The sequence below is a fragment of the Melopsittacus undulatus genome, chromosome 7 (genome assembly GCF_012275295.1).
Source record: "Melopsittacus undulatus isolate bMelUnd1 chromosome 7, bMelUnd1.mat.Z, whole genome shotgun sequence".
Taxonomy (NCBI): Eukaryota; Metazoa; Chordata; class Aves; order Psittaciformes; family Psittaculidae; genus Melopsittacus; species Melopsittacus undulatus.
The window spans coordinates 26,965,694-26,986,591 of NC_047533.1; the positions used below are offsets into that span (position 1 = coordinate 26,965,694).

At 37.3% G+C, this 20,898-nt stretch overlaps 1 protein-coding gene across 1 annotated transcript in view; it reads left to right on the forward strand.

Annotated features, from left to right (window-relative positions):
* Positions 1-20,898, forward strand: part of GABRB1 (gamma-aminobutyric acid type A receptor subunit beta1) — a 126,760-nt gene that overhangs the window by 64,022 nt on the left and 41,840 nt on the right. Inside the window, exon 4 of the mRNA XM_034064574.1 lies at positions 2,962-3,182. Coding sequence (XP_033920465.1) covers positions 2,962-3,182 — 221 coding nt within the window. The remainder of the gene's footprint in view (positions 1-2,961; positions 3,183-20,898) is intronic.

Consider the following 20,898-nt stretch of genomic DNA (forward strand, 5'->3'; position numbering starts at 1 on the left):
AAAAGTGAAACAGTCTGCTTTTTTGTTCATATCTAGACTAATGCTTGAGACCTTGGGAAACTGCCATAAAAAGCTAAAAATATTCTGTAGCCAATAACTCCTGTAGATATGAAAGATTATTCGTATACTCTAAAGCTTGAAACTAGAAAATCCCCAGCAGATTTTACAGGATTAAAGGCAAGTAGTCATTAAATCTCCATTTCACTCACACCACTGTAAAATATAAACAATATAGTACAGAACCCTCCAATATGAGACTAGCCATATGGTTTGCTGATATCTCATTCTTCACTGATGAAATGTAAGAAAGGTAAGGCTGTACTCTTTTAAAAAAGATTCTAAAAATGTGTAACTGTATAATTTGGATTATTATAGCTTAGATACATTTGTTTTTCATTAAAATAACCTTTAACTATGCTTTTTAAAATAAGAATTTACAGCAACAGGGACTCTCATAATTATGACACACTCTTCATTTGCCTCATTAAAATATTGGGTGAGTAACTCCCCCATGTTCTGGGGAATGGGAGAAAATAGATAATTTTCTGAGTTAAGAAACACTAAGATTCCTTTGAATGAAACTCAGGTTTTTTTCTCCCCATCACACTTGTTGGTTTGCCACATAATTCTACATGCTATAGCACAACTGCAAGGAAGGAGATCTCTGTACCACAGCATTACCAACAGCAGTGTTCTGTATATAACACAACTGGATGAAGTAAAATTTCTTGTGCAAACTACAATGCTAAAAATAGCAACTCATTTTTTTTCTAGTAAGCATATCGAACAGACAGAGTTTCTTTTTCTTTCACTTGATCGCATCCTCTAAGATCTCCTGTAGCTTTCCTTGCCTAATCTTTAAGAACCATCACATAGGCACTGCTCTCAATTTTTAGCTTTTTTCCAGGACAACATGACAGTTCTACAAAAGCAGCTCTAAGACCTAATGAAAATACAAAAGAAAGCAGGAAGGAAAAAAGATAATTATATATAATTGGAATTTCTATTCCATCTGTGCAGCAGACAGCATAGGCTCTGCTGAATCAGGTGGATGACGTAGAAGATACCAAGTTAAGCACTGAGGATTTAACTTGTATGAGCCATGTATGAAAGCTTTTCTATCTGAAGTTGCTTGAAATAAGGCAAGCTAGGAAATAGATACAACATATGAAAACTGCACCAGAATAGCATTGTTTTAGTTTGGTTTTAATTTTTATTTTTTCCTCATTCAAATCCCATCTGGTCTCTGAGTCTGTATACGCATAAAAGGAATAAAGGACAGGGATTTAATTTCTCTCTAAGTGTCTGCTTCTAACTCAGCTCTATTCAAATTGTACATTCAAAGGCTTTTCTCCTTGGGTTCATGATTCTCCATACTGTTATTTTTAATTATAAATCACCTATTCCGCAGAGCACAGAATATACCCCATTGCAACACTTAAAAGTTCCATGCTTCACCAGCATGGTCTGAAAAGCAAAAGAAGTTGACCTGATCTTCTCCTAGTTACTTGGGTCAGGAAAAAAAACACCAACAAAAACTTATGCCTTTGGCATGCCACCTCCTGGCTCTGTCGTTTGTAACCATCTTCTTTCAGGCCTGGAAAATGATGTATATATGAAAACCTTGAAAACCCGTTCTCACAATGGACATAACTGTCCTATTGTATGTGACCACTGATCAAGTAATGGAATTACCTCCATGCAAAACAACCACTGCAGGTCCAGTATTTTCATTAACTTCTTTTACCAATAACTGTAGAGCTTATAACTCTGCCAGATGCAACATTTCAGACAGAAAGTCTTTTTGAAAGGTAACAACTCTGCTTTGATTTCATGGGAACAATTAAGTCTTAAGAGACCACTGAAGATGAAGAGAGCAAATTATGTCGGGCAGCTTTTATGCTCTCTATTTCTTCACAAATTACGGTCCAGGCTAGGATTGCTGAGGCTGATTGATGCAAGGCTTTCTCTCACATAAAAGAAAATCTTAACCCTAACTAATTTTTTGAATAATACCTATAATTTTGCTGCACTTACACTCTAAAAAACATGTGACAAAATGACCTGCCACTTGAAAAGAAGGCCATGGGAGGACATGGGAAAGAGAAAACTGTCTGTGTACATTCCAGTCATCTCTTAAAAAGTCCATCAGCTACAAAGTACATGGGCTTTTCCACTTTAAAAAGAACTGACTACCTTTAGAAATCATCGAATTCCCAGAAAGACAGACGTAAGAGAGTAAATCAGGCCAGAAGCCTTTTAGAAAAAATTATTTTCAGACTAAGTGAAAGCTGAAGGACTGCACAAATTGTACTTTACCTGAGCTACAGAGTGATAGTCAAGAGAAGAGGTTCATTTTCTATTTGGTAACACCTGATTGCTAAGGACAGAGAACACCATGTTCCCTGGTCTCAGGTGAAATGTGTCTCACTATCTAAGGTCATTACATCTGGCAACTCCAGCAGATGCAGAATGGGAAGTTGTCTGTTATACATTGTGAGGTCTGATTTGCTCTGCCTCAGGAGGCTGCTGGCCTTTCTGGATTGTGTGGGGAAACTTTCAGGATGAAGAGAGGAAACATCAAAAGAAAGTCCTCAGTATATGCAATGGTATTTGGCAGATGTCAGATAAGCCCTACTTTTTTCAAATAAAATTAAAAATCAGACACCCACAATGATGCGAATGTGATCTACAGACTGGAGACCCAAATGCACCATGCACTCCCTCTGACTCAAGAGGTTTTGAAAGCCTGTGACAGTCTCCAATTGGCAATAGTGTGAAGTTTGACATTAACATGAACAGGCCAAGACTTACAGTCATGGTTAATGACAACAATATCTTAATGACCTTTAAACCTCCTATTGCTACTGATACTTAGTGACCGAGTGTTACCTAAACATAAACTTTTGTTAAGCTAATCATTATGCAAAATCCAAAAAGTCACTCTTATTTCTTCCTTAGGACTACACCCTCACCATGTACTTCCAGCAGTCCTGGAGGGATAAAAGACTTTCTTACTCTGGAATACCTTTGAACCTAACTCTGGACAACAGAGTGGCTGACCAGCTCTGGGTTCCGGACACGTATTTCCAAAACGACAAGAAGTCATTTGTCCATGGGGTGACAGTGAAAAACCGAATGATTCGACTCCATCCAGATGGGACAGTCCTTTATGGCCTACGGTATGTTGTGTTTTTTAATCAGCTGTGTGGCTGTCCTGGCAGAATGCACGTTGTTATTGGTAAGCTCAGGTAGTACCAATGCTGCTCTCTTCTCCTTTTTCCTAGTTTCTGAGTGCAGCTTAATGAGTCAGCACATACTCTATCCAGACTGCCACAATACACTCAAGAATTTTCCTCAGAGCATCAAAACTACGTTTGGTAACTAGCAAAGCCCAATACTTCTGTTTCTTTCAGTTCTTTTGAGCATGTTAACACTACTGATGAGTTCTTTGTTATGGTTCTTACCTAGTAATTGATCACAGCCTAGAGAAACATTCCTTCCTTCTGAATTTCTCCAGCAGTTCTTTAGAACAATATAAAATGTAAAACTGGGAGTCACCTGAAGAAATGTGACCAACATTTGGTAGGGAGTAAAAAGAAGGCATTTGTAAGTTTACATGAATTATTTAAATATTACCTATATGCCTGGGTACAGGTTCTTTAATCTGCCTTGGTTTATCATTGCCTCTTCATGCCACAACTGCTTCTTCATACAATGCAACCTATATTCACCCCTGTAGATAAAAATATGTTCTAAAATCTGAACAGTCACAACCTAATGATAAGGTCCAGAAGTGTGAAATTAAAACTAGACCAAGATATTTGTTATATTGAGATTGCTGCCGAGCCTGAGCAGGCTTTCCATTATTTCTTAAAAACTTAAGGTAGTTCTGCTTAGGGGAAAAAAAAAATAATAAAAACCCAATCCCCTGAAACAACCTTTGATCACTGTCAACAATGCAAATAATGTCCAGAGAGCATAAACCTGAATGCATACTTCAGTTAAACAGAAGAAAGAAAAAGTAATAAAGCAGAAAACCTAACTGAAATACTTCAAAATCGTACCTAAGATAGGGTTGGAAAAAAACAAAACTGCTGCAGCAATTCAAAATGAAAACAAAGATTGGAGAAAGTCAGAGCTTGCTGAAAACAGAACTTTGAAATGACCTCTTGGCCTATAAAAATATAACCTTTATAACACAACACTATCCATGCACTCAAAGCCTTCCAACCCATAAATTCAAGCTTGACAAGACACAAAAAATAATATAAAAATTATTATTTTGGTTCATCATGCTTTCCTTTGAACTTTTTAGACTTGCTGGTAATGCATCAATTGCTACCAATGATCACACAGGAACTTTGATACAGCTAGATATGTACTGGTGCAGAAAAACTGCTGCTTCAGTTGTGAAGAATAAAACAGAGAACCCATGAGGAAATAGCTGATAGACTACAGGTTGTCATTATCATCTGCTAGAAAGAGCATTTGAAAAATACATCTTTCCCATTGCCTTCAGACCTTCGATACTTCCTTTCAATCAAACTGACTCCTGAAAATCAACTTAGCAGAGCAGTTATCATTAGAGGATTTTGGGGCATGAAAAGTTTTAGAACTTAAAAGAAAATATATATATATATATTTTTTTTTTTTCTTGCTGCCAGGAACCAAATTTATTTACATTCCAGGATTTGCGTAGTGGCAACAACATGTGTTAGAGCCAAGCAGTCCCACACAGGCAGTTGTAAACAACATAAACTACACCTAGAAATGTACATCACACAAGTGCTTCCATGCACATGCCATACATCTGTTATTAATACTGTTCTTCTGAAAAAATATCAAAAGAAGCTGGGACACACCTGGTGACTCTGCTGCAGGTCCTCTCATGTGCTTCATCGACAAAGCAGCAGCTTGGCTGGCAACATTGCCCAAGCATAATGCCTTTGCTCTTCCTTTCAGAGGTGGTCAGGAAAACCTCCAATGCAACAGAAAAGATGGTTACCTTCAAATAACGAGGTTGCTAGATCATATGATTAAATAACCATTCACACTTGAATTGGATAAGCAGGAGCCATGCAACTGCAACAGCTGCAGCTATTCAACTTAATACCCCATCCAATACCTCACCGCTTTCAGTAGGAAAACCAAGCAAAACCAAAACCCAAACAAAAAAGCACCCCACACTAAAATAAAATGCAATCTATATTCCACACACTTGCAGTCTAGTACTGCAGTGGAGAAGCTAACAAACAAGCAGAAGAAAAATGAACGTAAGGGATGCCGAAGCAGGTTTCATAGAGCAGACCACAATTATTGCACTAAGTCAGTGGTCACTTTCCTCACAGTAATAAATGTGTTTCTGTCACCTTACAGATTACCTTTAGATCATACAAACAACAATTTCTTCATATACCAGGTAACACATACAGCTCATAAGAAATAAAACATGAGAAAACACAGCATAAAATGTTCTCAGGTAAAATTCCGCATTGCCTGTTAGAAATTTTACAACAGCTCCAATCTTAGTCTAAAAAGTAGAGAAGAAACTGCAAAAGATCAGCTTGTGTTTAGCCTCTGTGCAGCAGAGAGCATGAAAACAGCATAACCAAACATCTCTTTTTCGCTTTCAGTACTGAAGACAGAGCATTGACCTGGCACTACTTGAGCAAGACAGACAGCACCAATTATGCTGCAGAACAGTATGTGAGCTCCTAGCAAAATAGGCAGGGCCTTAAACCATCTCTCAAGGATGATTTAAATGCTTGCTTTCCTCAATGCCTTTAATTCCCCACACATTTTTCTATTTTCATTCCAGACTTAATGCTTCCTTTCAGGCTCAGATATGAAATTTTACTGGCATCTTTAAACACAAATTGAAACAATCACAGCAGTTCTAAATAACTTACTTTGCTTGTATCCATGTACTCGGCAGTTTGGCATTAATGCAATGTTCAGTCTCAGAACCGAAGAAAAATAAACCAAGGTCAATCTTCTGGCTTTACAGATGAATAAACAAGAGAAACTTACAGTGAATATGGTGGACTGGTTTTAGATCATATAACAAAGCATTATCACACTTCAGAATGTCTCCATCCTGATATTTCTATAATGAAATAACCAGTCCCTTTAGCTATTTTTTTCCAGTAACTTTCAGCTGCTGTATCCACACAGTTTAAAGAATGATGTGTGCATAAACTTGTGCAGACACAGAATACTCCTAAACCTTCTGGCTTCTAAAATAGTGCATTGCTGTCATGTCTTATTGAAAATGCTACTTCTCTTAATTATTCACAGTAGTGAATAACGCATAGCATTACTAAGCAACTCTTTCATCCTATTGCCCAAGCAACTAAACATGTTTAACTCCACATTAATATTTCCATTTAACTCCATTTCAAATATGCCAGGAAAGTTGAGTGTCACTGTTAAGTATTACGGACTTGTGATTTAACCCCAGCCAGCAACTGAGTCCTACTCAGCCACTCACACACCTACCCAGTGGGATGGGGCAGAGAACTGGTAGGGTAAAAGTGAGGAAACTCCTGGTCTGAGGTAAATACAGTTTAATAGAGACAGCAAAAGATGTGCATTCAAGCAAAGCAAAACAAGGAATTCATTCACCACTCCCCATCAGCCATTTCAGGAAGAGTAGTGCTCTGTCACGTGTAACAGTTAGGAAGGCATGCCATCTCCAAATGTCCTCTTCTCCCTTCTTCTTCCCCCCAGTTTTATATGCTGAGCATGATGCTCTATGGTATGGAATATTCCTGTGGTCAGGTGGGGTCAGCTCTGCTGGCTGCGCTCCCTTCCAGCTTCTTGTGCACCTCCTACCTCACTGGCACAACATGAGAAACTAAAAAGGCCTTGACTTTGAGTAAGCACTGCTTAGCAACAAATAAAACATCAGTGTGTTATCAACATTATTCTCAGAATAAAGCTGAAACACAGCACTGTACCAGCTACTAGGGAAGAAAACTAACTATCTCAGCCAAAACCAGGACAGCTACCATTATTTTCTGTGGTGTAGCCACCAGCTTCCTAAGAGAAAAAAAATGCCTTCAAGTCAATATGCGAACACACAGCACTATAAGGCTGGTGTCTGAGACAGCTCTAGCTTGGTCCCAGTACAGCTGGCAGAATACTGTATTCTTTGTTATTCTTCCCCCTATTTTTAATAAGTCATTAAATCCCATTAGCTATAACCCTTTTGGCACTAACAGTGTGTCTAATGCCTCATTATTTTCATTGCTTTTTCAGGTAAGATTCTCTAGAATATCTCCCAAAGATCTAGATTCTCAAACCAACACATGTTGCTCTTTCTTTTGCTTGTCTTTTGTCCCTCTTTCCCAGGTAAGATGCTAGACATGTAATTTGTCTTTAAGATATTTAAGGAAAATTTAATAATTTATTGTACTGAATTACATATTAAAATTCTTATGATGCTGAGAATGGAAGTTCTGATTTAAATAATCCTTTCCTAGTATTTTTCTGCTGTGTCTTAATTCTTCTGATCATTTCATTAGCAGAACAATGACAACTTGTTGCTTCTTAAGTGTCTGTTCTGTTTATTTTGAAGCAATGTCATGATAATATCAGCAGAAATTAATCTGGTTTTGGTAAAGGAAGCAGATCTTCAAAAGGATTAGTTGTTAGGAAGTGCAACATGCCTTTAGTGATACCTTTACATAGATTTCCCTCCTTTCCAATGTTCACACACAAACCCATCTTTTATCAGAGCAGGTGTTCATTTATTTAAAAGCAGGGAGTAATATCATGACAAGGAGTGAAGATCTGGTTTGAAGCATGGAAAATTTGGTTTTAGCAAGACCACACATTTTTAGACCCCTGTAGCAGAGGATGCTACTTTTCAAGGGGACAGGGGACAGAATGATCTTTGCCTCCAACATAAGGACTTAGTTCACTTACATAAAGAAGGTGTTCTGTGGCATACATTGTCAGACAACATTGTCAGACACACCCATCTCCCACAAACCAATTCAAAAACATAAATTGAGCCATACAACGTTTGATTTACTAAATACTTATTCACATGATATCCATTTTCCATTAAAGTGGAATACAAGCAAGCATATATTTAAATGCAGAATGCTTTGGTTTTAAATATAATCTTAAGAGTAAATTTGAGTGCAGACTTCCCTTCCTGACTCTCTTTCAGTGATATATCTGAGTATTAATAAAGGAATTTGATAGCTACCAGTTTACATCTTTTAGTGCAGTGAAAATTTACTGCTTTATGGATTGGTTTTGTATTGCCATGATTTGGGGCTATGAAGTTTTAGGTTTCCTCCAAACACCTTAATGGATTTTATTAAAGAGTTGAAGTATTTTGAGGACATCCCATCGTGGCAATAAGCAGCTTGCTTACACTGGTACTTAAAAGATTGCCCTCACCTGTGTTACTAAACAGATCCAGCCAAAAAAAGCAAAATAACAGAAATTGCAGTCATACTAAGTGATAAAACCCCATCTCATCTAACTGAAATATAAAGCTACTTTTTATTTCACTCTACAGACAAATACAGAACAATTTATAAAGCATTCTTTCATCAAGCATAGAGCAGTTTTGGAAATGATACAAAAAAGCTATTTCTTCCATGTTAACAATGCTGAAAGATGTAGCAGCAGGCATCTTAAATGTAGTAGTGTCATGCTGGAGTAAAACATCCAAGGAGGGGCAAGACACTAGATAACAACTGACACAGAAGATACTACTTTTTCTACTTGTTATTTTCATATGTGGTTATATGTGAACCACATTGTGGTATTAAGGCTACAAGAACCAATTTGAGACTTCCTTTATGTTTTTGAAACCTGAAGATATACAAGAACTTTGCAAAAGCAAGTCAATCAAATATCTGTCATTTTTCTATGTCCCAAAAGATTTGTGTCTCTGAGGGTCAGTTTTCAGGATTCACAGGCAAATGAATACATTCCTCAATGTACAGCTAATGAGAGGTACAGATGGGGTAAGCATTTCACATGTGCATTGTGCATGCCAGTTCAGCCTGCCACAGGTCACACTGGACCTGCTGCAAACTTTTTCCCAGTAGACTATGTTTAAACAAGCAATCACACCTAATGGGCAGCCAGCATGGTCCTCATCACAGGAGATGCACTGCTAGGACCACTTCTTTAATCAGAACAGAAAAAAAAAAAGAGGACACAGAAAATTGATCCTGAGGCTGATGGATTTTCCTTTTAGTTCTTCCTGCTGCTTGCAGACCGAATTGTCTGTAGCACTCCGTCAGTCCTACTGTCATCTCCTCTTCCTACTTCATAGCCTTGGGCATAGATGGCTGATGCAAGATCATAGAATCATTTAGAGGGGAAAAGACCTTAAAGATAATTGAGTCCAAGCATTAACCCAGCACTGCCAGTCCACCACTAAACCATGACCCTCAGCACTTTATCTACACATCTTTTTTCAATACCTCCAGGGATGGTGACTCAGCCACATCTCCAGGCGTCTGTTCCGATGCCTGACAACGAAAGGTTGTGAAGAAGGGGGTTGTTGTGACTTAAGTGTAGGGCCCCACACTGGGCCTTGTTGTACCTCATACAATTGGCCTTAGCTCATCAATCCAGGCTGTCCAGATCCCTCTGTAAAGCCTTCCTACCCCCCAACAGGTCAAAACTCCTACGCAGTTTGGCATCATCTGCAGACTTACTGAGGTTGCACTTGATCCTCTGGTCCAGGTCATTGATAAAGATATTAAACAGACCTAGTCCCAGTACTGAGCCCTGGGCAGCACCACCTGTGACCAGCTGCCAGCTGGATGTAACTCCATTCATCACCACCCTTGGGGCTCTGCCATCCAGCCAGTTTTTACCCAGTGAAGAGCACACCATGAGTAGCCAGTTTGTCCTGGAGAATGCTACGGGAAACAGTGTCAAAGGCTTTACTAAAGTCTAGGTAGACAACATCCATGGCCTTTCCCTCACCCACTAAGTAGATCACCTTGTCACAGAAGGAGATTAGGTTAGTCAAGCAGAGCCTGCTTCTAGAAAAACCCATGCTGACTGGGCACGGTCACCAGGTTGTCCTGCACGCGCTGCGTAATGGCACTCAAGATGATCTGCTCCATAAGCTTCCCCTGCACCAAGGTCAGACTGACAGGCCTGTAGTTCCACAGACCCTCCTTTAAGTCCTTCCTAGATGAGTGAGCAATGACCACTACCTTAATTCACGGGGAGAAGGAAGTTGGTAATAATAGTCTATGCATGGAAGATGGTATGTGTGGCCAAAATACAGTTGCATTTATTAACCGTGCTTCAGTAGCTGTAGAGAAAGGGCTATTTGTTACCCTTAGCAATTACCAGAGGGGAAAAAAGAAGAAAAGTTCACTTATGCTCATGCTTGAACAAGGACTCCTCCAGCCTCCATGTTTATGAAGTCAAAACAGAGAACATCTGTATTTACCTGACTGATGCAGCACCCTTAATATCTGGTGTTGCCATAAGCAGAAATGCATTTCCAGGATTGTTCTTAACATGTGCAAAACCAATTAATTTGACAGTCCATCTCATGTCATTTCCCACACACTGCAGTTAATTTGACAGAGATTGCAATCTGGTTTGTATAATACATCCTGAGAAAATAAAGAAATATGTAATGTCAATACAGCTACATTCTGGAATTTATTGCATGAGGAACAGTAGCACTCAAGCAGGCACTGGCATACCAAGATGCAGCTTATTTGTCACACAGAAGATGAGGGATGGGCTTCTCTAAATAATGCTGAAAGCTCAAGGAGACAGTACAGGTGTAGTCTGTCTCGTAACTCTGTGCAAGAACAGTGAAGGAGCGCCAGGGGGTGAGACACTCTCACCATTACTCATTTTTACTGAATGAGTGAGAAAATTAACTGAAGAACAGATATATGCTCTATCTGAGGGGGGAAAGTGTGGAACAGAAGAGAACCCTGCAAAAATTAAATTTGCTTGCTTTGTTTTACAGATGTAAAGAAAGGTGTATTTATATTCAGGCATCAAACAAAAATAGCAAAAATAAAGAAAATTTAACCATCCACTCCTAAGCTCACGAAAACAACACTGCAGTCCTGTAGTCCAAATAGGAAGTACTCTGTGATTTACTGTTTTTAATGGTTGTCTCCTTCCCAGGCTGGGTCTCCCGTGCAGCTGTCTCACTTGCTAACAGCAAGAAACACAGCAGAAGCAGCACAAAGCTTTACTTCCCCACTGGGCCTATTGCATTTCAGAAACATTTCTCCAGGTCCAGCCAGACTTTTCTGCAGCATAGATGTTGAAGCCCATGTTTACACTCCGTGAGCTCCTCTCCAGGTGTGAACATTTCTCCCCAAACCTGACTCCTCTAACTCCTCCTAGGGCTCTTCATGCCCAGCCTGTACACCTAATGTACTAATATTGGAAAGGACAGAGTGCTACAGGGTGTTAAGGATGATAAATCAGTGGGAGACCAGCACATTTAGTCCATTTGCTGCATGAAGCTCAATTCATCATTGTTTTACTTCTCTAGTATTTAAGTTGAGCACTAATGGGAAACTATGTACCAAGTTGCTCTATACCCATCCCTGGAGGCAGCTGTGCACTGATTAATGCCAGAGGTGGAAATCAGATACAGCCTCAGTTCAACCTCCTCATTCTGGAGTGGATGGATTTGTAACCTTTTTGCTATGTCCACGTAATGCTGTATATACAGTGAAATGCAAATTACTTTACTCACACACCTGTTACACACAATGTAACATACCAGTCAATACAGGGTTTTATAATTTCTTTAACATCATTTGATGAAGAATACACAGACTAAGATGATTGTAGTAATTTATAACTGAAAGCACACAGACAAAACTGAGGAAATTTAAGTGAATAAAGCTCTTAAACATATGGGGTATCATTTCTGTATACCTTTATTACCACAGGTAAACCAGAAAACCTGCAGCTGTTTATAGGCTTCTATGTGCAAACAAAAAAATGCTGCTTCTGAAATACTCTGGTTTTACTCAGTGTCAAGCACAAAATGGAGCATCCCAGGCTTGATAACATGAAGTGGTAAATTGGTAGTTAATAAATAGCACAAATGGAAAAGAAAGAAAACTATAAAACCAAAAATGAAAAAAGGTCCTCTCTGGCTGCCAGGGCAGGTTAAGACATCCTAGGTGTAACTCAGAGACAGGCTTGCTGTCTTCCTTTAGTATGAATGACCTCAAACAGCCAGGAGGAAGGCACCAGCTGCTCATCCCAAAGAGAGATGCTGTCCTCATCACTGACAGCATGCAAACAGAAATCACTTCAGTAGCATGCACTGCAAATCTCCCCTACCTCTTACCACCAGAAAACAGCAGATGTGGCAGAAACACCCAACTCTGCAGGAAACAACTTTTCATAAACTCCTACTGAATTGTCATATAATTCTCTGTATTTGATTTGGAACTTCTTCCTCCAATTGCAGCCAACGTATTTTTTATTACATTATCACACAGTATTTTTTTTTATATTAAAATAATCTACAGAAGGTGGGGAAAAACTGCAGGTTGAATGAGTCCTATACAGAAAGCATAAAAATACCCCAACAAACACATAAGTACTTAACATGGACTCAGCTTTAAATATGCGAGCAGTAGCTCTTTAATCCATAGTTAAGTACATAAGCAGTCTGATAGAATCAGAACTGGGCTTGAATTTGAACACAAACTTTAGATGCTGCAACTGGTTATAGCTATCAAACATAGCATTTTGAAGAACTGAATTATAAGCATTTTGTAGAGCAAAGCTTACTAGGCTTTATTCGAAGACCACTTAATCAAGCAGATTCTAGATCAAACTTAGATTACTGAAATTATGTCACCTGTTTAAATATCTTATTGTTAAAATACTACTTCACCACATCAATACTATCCAAAGAACAATACAAAAAAAATTAGACAACTTTTAACAAACAATTTTAAAGTTGAAGGACACTGACAAGTATGGATTATGTATTTTCCATGCAGCACGTCATCTCTTACTGTTTTGGTTTAAATTGGTTTTGGATCAGTTTCTTCACTGTTACACAGACTATGCTCTGCCTACAAAATCTGAGCAAGCTGTCCCTCTCATATTAGAAGCAGAATTTTTTTCCAACAGCTCTGTAACTGTCAACCTAATCTGTACCAAAAATGTACTTCTAAATATAACTGCCTTTTAAAAATAAGTAAATAGTAAAAAAAAAAATTAAAGAACTCCACTCCCACCAAAGCTCATCTTTAGTGCATTTAAACAATTCTATTGCTTATAGTTGCCTCAAATACACTGGGAGACAGAAATTAAGTAAATATAAATATAATGGCAGAGATTAATACTAAAGTACATTTGATCAAGAAGAATTTCAAATAAATTTACATACAATCTTCGAATCACTTCAATCAATAACAGCGTGGGCAATTTTTTAAGAGTATGTCTTTCTTTAGTTGCCTTTGGAGGGTTGGTATCAGATGGGAAAGGAGCTTTTGTATGTTTACCATCTCAGCTTTCTCCTCTCACAAGCCATAAAAGCTCATGCCTGATAACTTGTTAGGTGCACAGATGTCTTATACTTGAACAATAAGAAAGAAAATCCAAGCTTTTCACAAGTGACCTATGTGACTCCTACTCTATCAGCGTGGCCAGTTGCATACTGACCACTGCAATACCACATATTTTATCTTCATACTCCAGAAGTTAGTGCTTAAGTTTGAATAACTTCATAATATTTGTTTTTTCTCTGAAATGCTAGTTTCTTAACACATTTCTTGCTGTTTACATTTGGGCAAGAAGCACCAAGTGGATATAAAAGTTGCACCGCTTCCGTTTTGGAAATAAAAAGGCAAAAGCTTTTCTAAAAAACACTGCAATTTAACTTACAGAGCTGGTATGTATTGTTAGCAGTACAGATTATTTAGTACATGCTTTTATATAATGCTATGTACAGGTACATAACAGTACAGATCCATGCTGAATCCACGCTGATAAGCTAATATATTTTAGTACATTTCATGTCAGCATATGTACATACCACAGTTTGTGTGTTTTCCAGGTCTGGAAGTTCATTAAAAAGCCATTTAATAAAAAGCAAATCCATTTCTTTCTAATAATAAAAGATTCAAAGGGACAGTAATTAAAGCTGTACTTTGCTGCAGATTTCCAATTTGCATGCTATTAATTTTGAGCATGCTGAGAATAATTATGATTGAGGGAGAAAGTGTAAGTTCATAGCTGATGAAAACCAACCTCACATTTAATTTATATTGATGCTGGCTTGTGACACAGGTGAAGTACCTGTTCAACCAAAATCAGAGGGGCTATCGGTGGGGAGTAAGTCTGTACTTTTTATACAGTAAAAGCATCAGGCATTTAAATTAAGGTCCTAAAGGAGGCTATATTTTACCAGACCTGCACCAAATTGATGAATGCATTTAGATCCACAAGGGGGGGGGGAAGAGAGGAGAGTGTCTTAATGTTAGTATTCTCTCTAAGAAACAGGAACTGTTCTAATGAACACTACCGTAACGCCGCTAAAATCCTGAACAAATACTGGGACAGCCCATTCAATTAATGACCCTCAAACTGGAAAAGGAAAATTAATAAAAGGTGCCAGACTGTGGGGGCTGCTGCTTCTCAAACACAACCCCTTGGCTCACTAAACTCAGTTTATCAGGCCATACCTGCTCTCTGCCACACCATATAAAATGCTGGCTTGTACCATATCAAGTACTTAAAGGTATCAGCATCAAGAATAACCCCTCCTTGATTAATTCACTAAAGCAGTCAAATACAGTGGTTTTAAGTAATTTTAAGACAGATTAAGAACTGGGGTTTGAGTACAATGTTAAGATGCAAATTATCATGCATTTTAAAGAAAATGTTTTCAGGCAATGTATTTTCTCCTTAACCCTTGGTCTTCTACAAATATCTCCACTTAAAAAGAAGATTAGCCTTATTTTCTCAAATATCATTGGCCTACATTAGAAGTAGCAATCTAGAAAATAGCCAAGCCTTTGAGTATAATAAAATGTAAAATTAACTACTCTATAAAATACAACAGTACATTCCTTTATTTGGCAGCTTTGCTGTATATCAGCATACACGGTCTCATAACTGCTAGGCCAAAATAACCTCATTTTAAGAGGCAAGAGGTATGACAACTATAACATTTTCATTTAAAAAGCTATTAATAAGGTGAGATTACCAAATATTGCTATAGCATTGGTAATACAATCCCACCTGAAACTGCAGGTCTGACTTCATGTTAGACTAAGAAGTCAACCTGAGCAGACATGAGGAGGTAGGTACTTCAAATACAAATTTTGTAGTTTTAGATGGTACATGCGATTGGATTACAAATGCACAGACAAAAAAACCAACCAAACAAACAAATGCACAAAAAAAACAAACCAACCAAACAAAAAACCCACACACAGATCCTTCCTAGAGTGAGGTCAGTAAGAATGTGCACTTCTCTTTGAAAAGACAGCTACAGACAAATCAAAACAGGTACAAATTATATGAACTTATTTTTTACAAAACTGCATTTTCCACATATAAAAACTCTCCAGTTTTTCACAGTCATGAAAAAATGAATTTTTCAAACCCAAATGCATAACAATAGGCTTGATCCAACAAGACACCAGACATATTCTGAAAAGATACACATACATCCTCTTATATTACCATAATTTCTACAGATCAGTCAGAAAATTTTATCATCTGAGAAGGTAAGTTACATCCAAAGGGTAAGCTGACATCTCCCATGCACCATGCCACAGGCAGAAGAAATCTGGGGATATTTAGACCCCTTGGCTTTTCTCGGACTGAGAAATTTAAGTGCCTGATGCATGCCGCTGATGTCTCTTTTAGCAGAGCCACTCTAGCCACCTCTGAGAGCATGGTCACAAGAGACTGCAACTGCAGCATTTTTCATAATCCTTAGATAGATGGACTTGTAAACTACAAAAGACAGTGTGATCAAGTGGTTCTATTGGAAACATAAATCTAGTTACAGTCCTGTTCCTAATATATTTGTGTAAATGAAGAACCCAGAAAGTAATTCTGGGATAGAATTCTTAATATTTTTTATTTTATTAGGTGATGAGGGATGTTTTAAACTTGCTTTCAGGTTTTATGACAAACATTTTTACAAAGGAAAGGCCATATCTCTTAAGGTTATCTTTTTTTGGTAAAATGAGAGACAGTATTAAAGAGCTTTTAAAAGGCCTCACAGTTTTCCATATAAATCGCCCCTATGTCCATAGTGCTGCATTTATTAGTTTTAGTATGTGCTGATCAAGGGACAGAAAGAAAAACATTGCACAGGTTTATTTTATTGGTAAGGACTTTGTTCATATAATGTCTTAACCCATTTCCCATTATTTTCTTTTGTCAGAAAATGTCTGTGGAACACATCTGTGGAGTCCAATTAAAAAAAAAAAAAAAAGGCAAAAATAATGCCCCAAACCTCAGTTTGTGTTTTATTAGCTCATAAGCTGTTCTACAAGAGATATTTCATTACTTGAAGAAATGTAGAATGTTTCTGAAGAAATACTTTTGATGATTCTCTACTTGCATAGTTTAGAAATTGGAGGAAAGGATAAAAAAATGTCAAATTCTTTCCTAAGAAATACTCCATTGACCCCAGCTAGGTTTGTTTGAAATACAGTTGCTAATGACTGACTTGTCTCCAACTGTTGAGTTTTTCACGGCAAGAAATAAAATAACACTAATTTTATAGCTGGTTTGTATATTTTTAGGGCAGGTTTCTAGGATGGTATATCAATTTTGCAATTTTTAAATTACATGGGACTGATAATTCTGCTCTTAATAATACAATTAATGCTGCCTCTTCTTGATACAGGATACACAATCTGTTTGTAGAACATTACTAAAATGCATAAGGATTTCAAGCTCCTTCTTGGATGTTAGATGGTGTTAATTGGCACAAGACCTATAGCAACCAGATTTGTGAAAGATCCAAGGCAAAAAATTCAGCTTTTTACCATCTACCTTTGGATCCAAGGAATAGCAATTCCCACTGAAACACACTAAGATGAGCCAAAAGATTTTAGCAACTAAAATATTCCTTAAATATAATGCTTAAGAAAAAAAAACAACTCTAAATAGTAATTAATCTCAAATTCTAGCAAGTTTTAATGCACACAGCTATCATCGAAGTGTGGGCAACTGGTGCACATTGAATAATAAAGATTTCTCAGTGTTACCTGGGAGCCCCCTGCTGGGACTGCCTGTAGGAAAGAAGCAAAGAGAAGATGCTTTGGAGGTATGTCACAGGTGTTTTAGTAATTACTCTACATATGGTATATTACTGTCCTTAAAGTGACTGAATGCTTAATTTCTCATAAGAAGATCACTACAAGGGAGAATTTTTTTTCTCTGCATAACAAATGCTTGCATTAATTAAATTCTTAAAATATTTTAAAATATTCCTAATTCTGGGAAATGCATGAAAATTCGAGAAGACAGCCTGTGTACTATATATAAAGGTGCTAAACCAGCAGGTAATCTGTGTGGCTGTCATTAATGATGCCATAAACAAAATTAGATTTATACAGTTTGATTAACAAAAACAACCCCAACAGACAACAACAGCCAAGACAGAACAAAACCAAATCAAAACTTACTAAAAGACTTTCAGGAGTGCAGGAAAAGAAAAAAAGCCAAAATTAATCTATTTTATGGAAGAATAACATTTTTATTGCACCATCTAATTTAACTGCAAAAAATAAGATAAGCTTTCAGGAAAGTTTTCAGGCACAAAAGCTCCCGTTCAGGTCAAAACAAAACAAGAAATTTCAGGTAAGGTACATTTTAGAACAAGTACTCTGAACTCACAGATCCATCAGAATGTTCGTTCCTGACAAAAACCATATAAAATATTTCACCCGTACTGTAGTTGCTACCTCCTCTGTTCCATCAAGTACAGACTTGAACCAAGTTCAGATCTCTGGCAATTAAACTACCTGAGGTTATAAGCAGCAGCTTTATTCACAGGTATTTTGTACCCATATAATTTTGTTCTTCCCATTATGAATGGTACAGCCACAAAGCTTAGTTTCCAGATACATCTTTGAGGATGTTTTGTAGATCTCCCATAAGCTCAAGATTGAGATGTCAGTGGTGGAGTGCCTGCTTCACTGTAAATGCTTTCTCAATGGCAATGGGAGTTTCTGTCTTTTGTGAGCACTGAGCTGATGGCTGTTTGATATATATATGAGCTTTCATTCACTAGTGATCTTTTATTCCATTTCTAATTCCTTTTTTCCATTATTTCTTAATGGTAAAATGTCAGGTTTATTTTGAAGAATCCAGTGAAAATATCAAGGCATTTTCTTGAAAAAAAAAATCAAAGGTCTACATGCCCACAAGATTATATGTAAAGCTCCCTGAATACTGCACAGCGCTGTCCATGAATTTTCACCCACATGGGGAATAAGTCAATTTTCTGCTATACTCAGTCACCTGCATGAAATTTTATCAGTATAAGCAAGGTATTGTTTGCCAAATTGAAGAGCTATTAGCATACTCAAAAAGACAGCCCTGGCCATAGCAAAAGGAGTTGAAAGATCAAAAGAAAAAAAAAAAAAACTTATTATAGTTCTTCCCACTATGCCAGGCATGCACTGATTTTGTGTAAATGTGACAAAAAGTGAAATCTGTATGTAAATAATCTTCCTCCCAAAACAGCCTTAAATTAGACCCAGGAAAATGTATTAAACTAGTAGAAGCTGCAATATATAGAGTTTAAAATACAGTATTTCCAAACCCATTTTTGAATCCCTCTCCTGGAAAGGTTGTCAGTTCCTTCCTTCAATACAAAAATAAAGTGTCCGTTCAAGGAAAAGAAATCATTTTATGAAATCACTGAGTAACTGGTATGGAATTTGAATGCAGTGTGATAGCTCCTATAGTGAACCATTTACAGCCCACAGGAGAAGACAAAAAAAAGGGCAAGCAGCATTAAGCCTGTCCACCCACAGAACTCACACTCAAATGACTTTGAAACAAAAATAAAAGGAATAAACCCAAGGTCCATTTTTTTCCTCCCTATAAATTACATAATTATTTTGCAACTGGATCTGCTGGGGGTAAGAGAGGAACCACTGATCTCTGAAGTAAGCCATCTTGCTATTTGGAAGTCTAGAGTTCATGATAATCCCGTAAGCAGTCATCAAAGCTGTAGATTATTAGAGCACCTTTCTTGAGGCTTGTCCAAACATTAAGCCTTAGCAATAACATGTTATTTAGCTACTAAACATGCGAATACTACCAAAAATTTTATAGAGGATGGAAATTAGAAGAATGAGTTTCAAAACATTACAGGTTGACATGATGTCTTCCATGCTTTCAACATTTTCATTAGCATCTTGATGAAAAAATGCCCACGTGATTTATTATGGCTTCCGTCATTAAAACATTTCAGGGAAAAGCTTCTGAACTATGAAATCCAGAAGAAAATACAACTGAGGACTCAAGCAGCAGTATCTTACTCTATTTCACTTCTGTCTCACAATAAAAAAGCAACCAAAAAAAAAAACCAAGTAAAATTACCCAACCACTTCTTGGAGCTCCAAGAAGCCATGCAACACAGCAAGGTTCTGACAAAACAGCCCAAAGTGAGAATTAAACATCCTAAATAACCTGATTTTATCAGAAAATTCTCCTTAATGAGTCAGACAACTTGAGCAGAAAATAAATCTGCTTGTATAAGCTTCAATCTCAATTCAGTATTTTAACATTATGGTACAAAACATCTCTGTCATTTAAGGAGATTTTTGCTTATTCTGTCCTCATGAGCACTGCATAAATAAAGGCACAGAAGCATTAAACAGAGTCATGCCGTGCTCTTAAAGCCAAAGATGGAAGAAACAAGCACAATAACAGATACTGACTGTGATGAATTATTTGTCAACTATTTGCAGAAATAAATGCAGATGTGTTTCTTGGAGAGAACAAAGGCCTACAGACTCCAAGCTTGCAGAACATTAAATACACTTACTTTGTTTATTTCATCAAGGCTTTTATGATCTCTGCAGGAAGAGCCAATAGTTAATACATCCCCACATTCATATAACATCCAGCTTCCTTACATTTCGTAAGTGCATGTGAAATTCATCTTGCCAAAAGTATTTGCACCACCATTCAGAACACAGGTGACATTTGTGATTTTAGTGAAAAATCGCCTGTTGTCTAGCCAGCCTTTCTATACAAGTATCCTAAATGCAGTTCTACAGTCAAAATGAGTATGTAGGATATTATGAGATGCCATTCATACCTCTTCCTGAATTTCAGATACAAATTAGCACAGTCTTCATTACAACCTCCGAGCCCTATAAAATGCTAACTATCAAACAACATGTCTATACTGTATGTTAAGGCATGGAATGGGCAACCTGAACTTTAAGTACTTACTTGGAGGTTTTACTCTCCTACATAAACAAGTCCACCTCTCCATGTCTCTTGTATTGCATCCATTTGAAAAATGTGCTCTGCCAAGGAGAAATCAGAATAACTAGTGGATTTGAATACCTAACTTGGGTGACCAGACAATCTTATTGTGAAACTTTTAAAAGTAATGTGCAAGCTTTGGAATAAAAAATAAAATTTAAATAATTAGGGGAAAAAAGTCAAATAGACAAAATATGGTGTTCCAATATATGGAGAAAGCATTTATAGAAGAATATCATCTACAGGACATACACATTTCTTTAAATTATGAAATATATATTTAATTCATTAAATAACACTCTATAACAAGCCATGTGCTCTGTTTATGAGGGATGTTCAGGTTACAGAGGAGCAGTGACAGATGAACATTCAAGATGCTATACAACTATACATCAGTCTGCTGGATCACTGGTG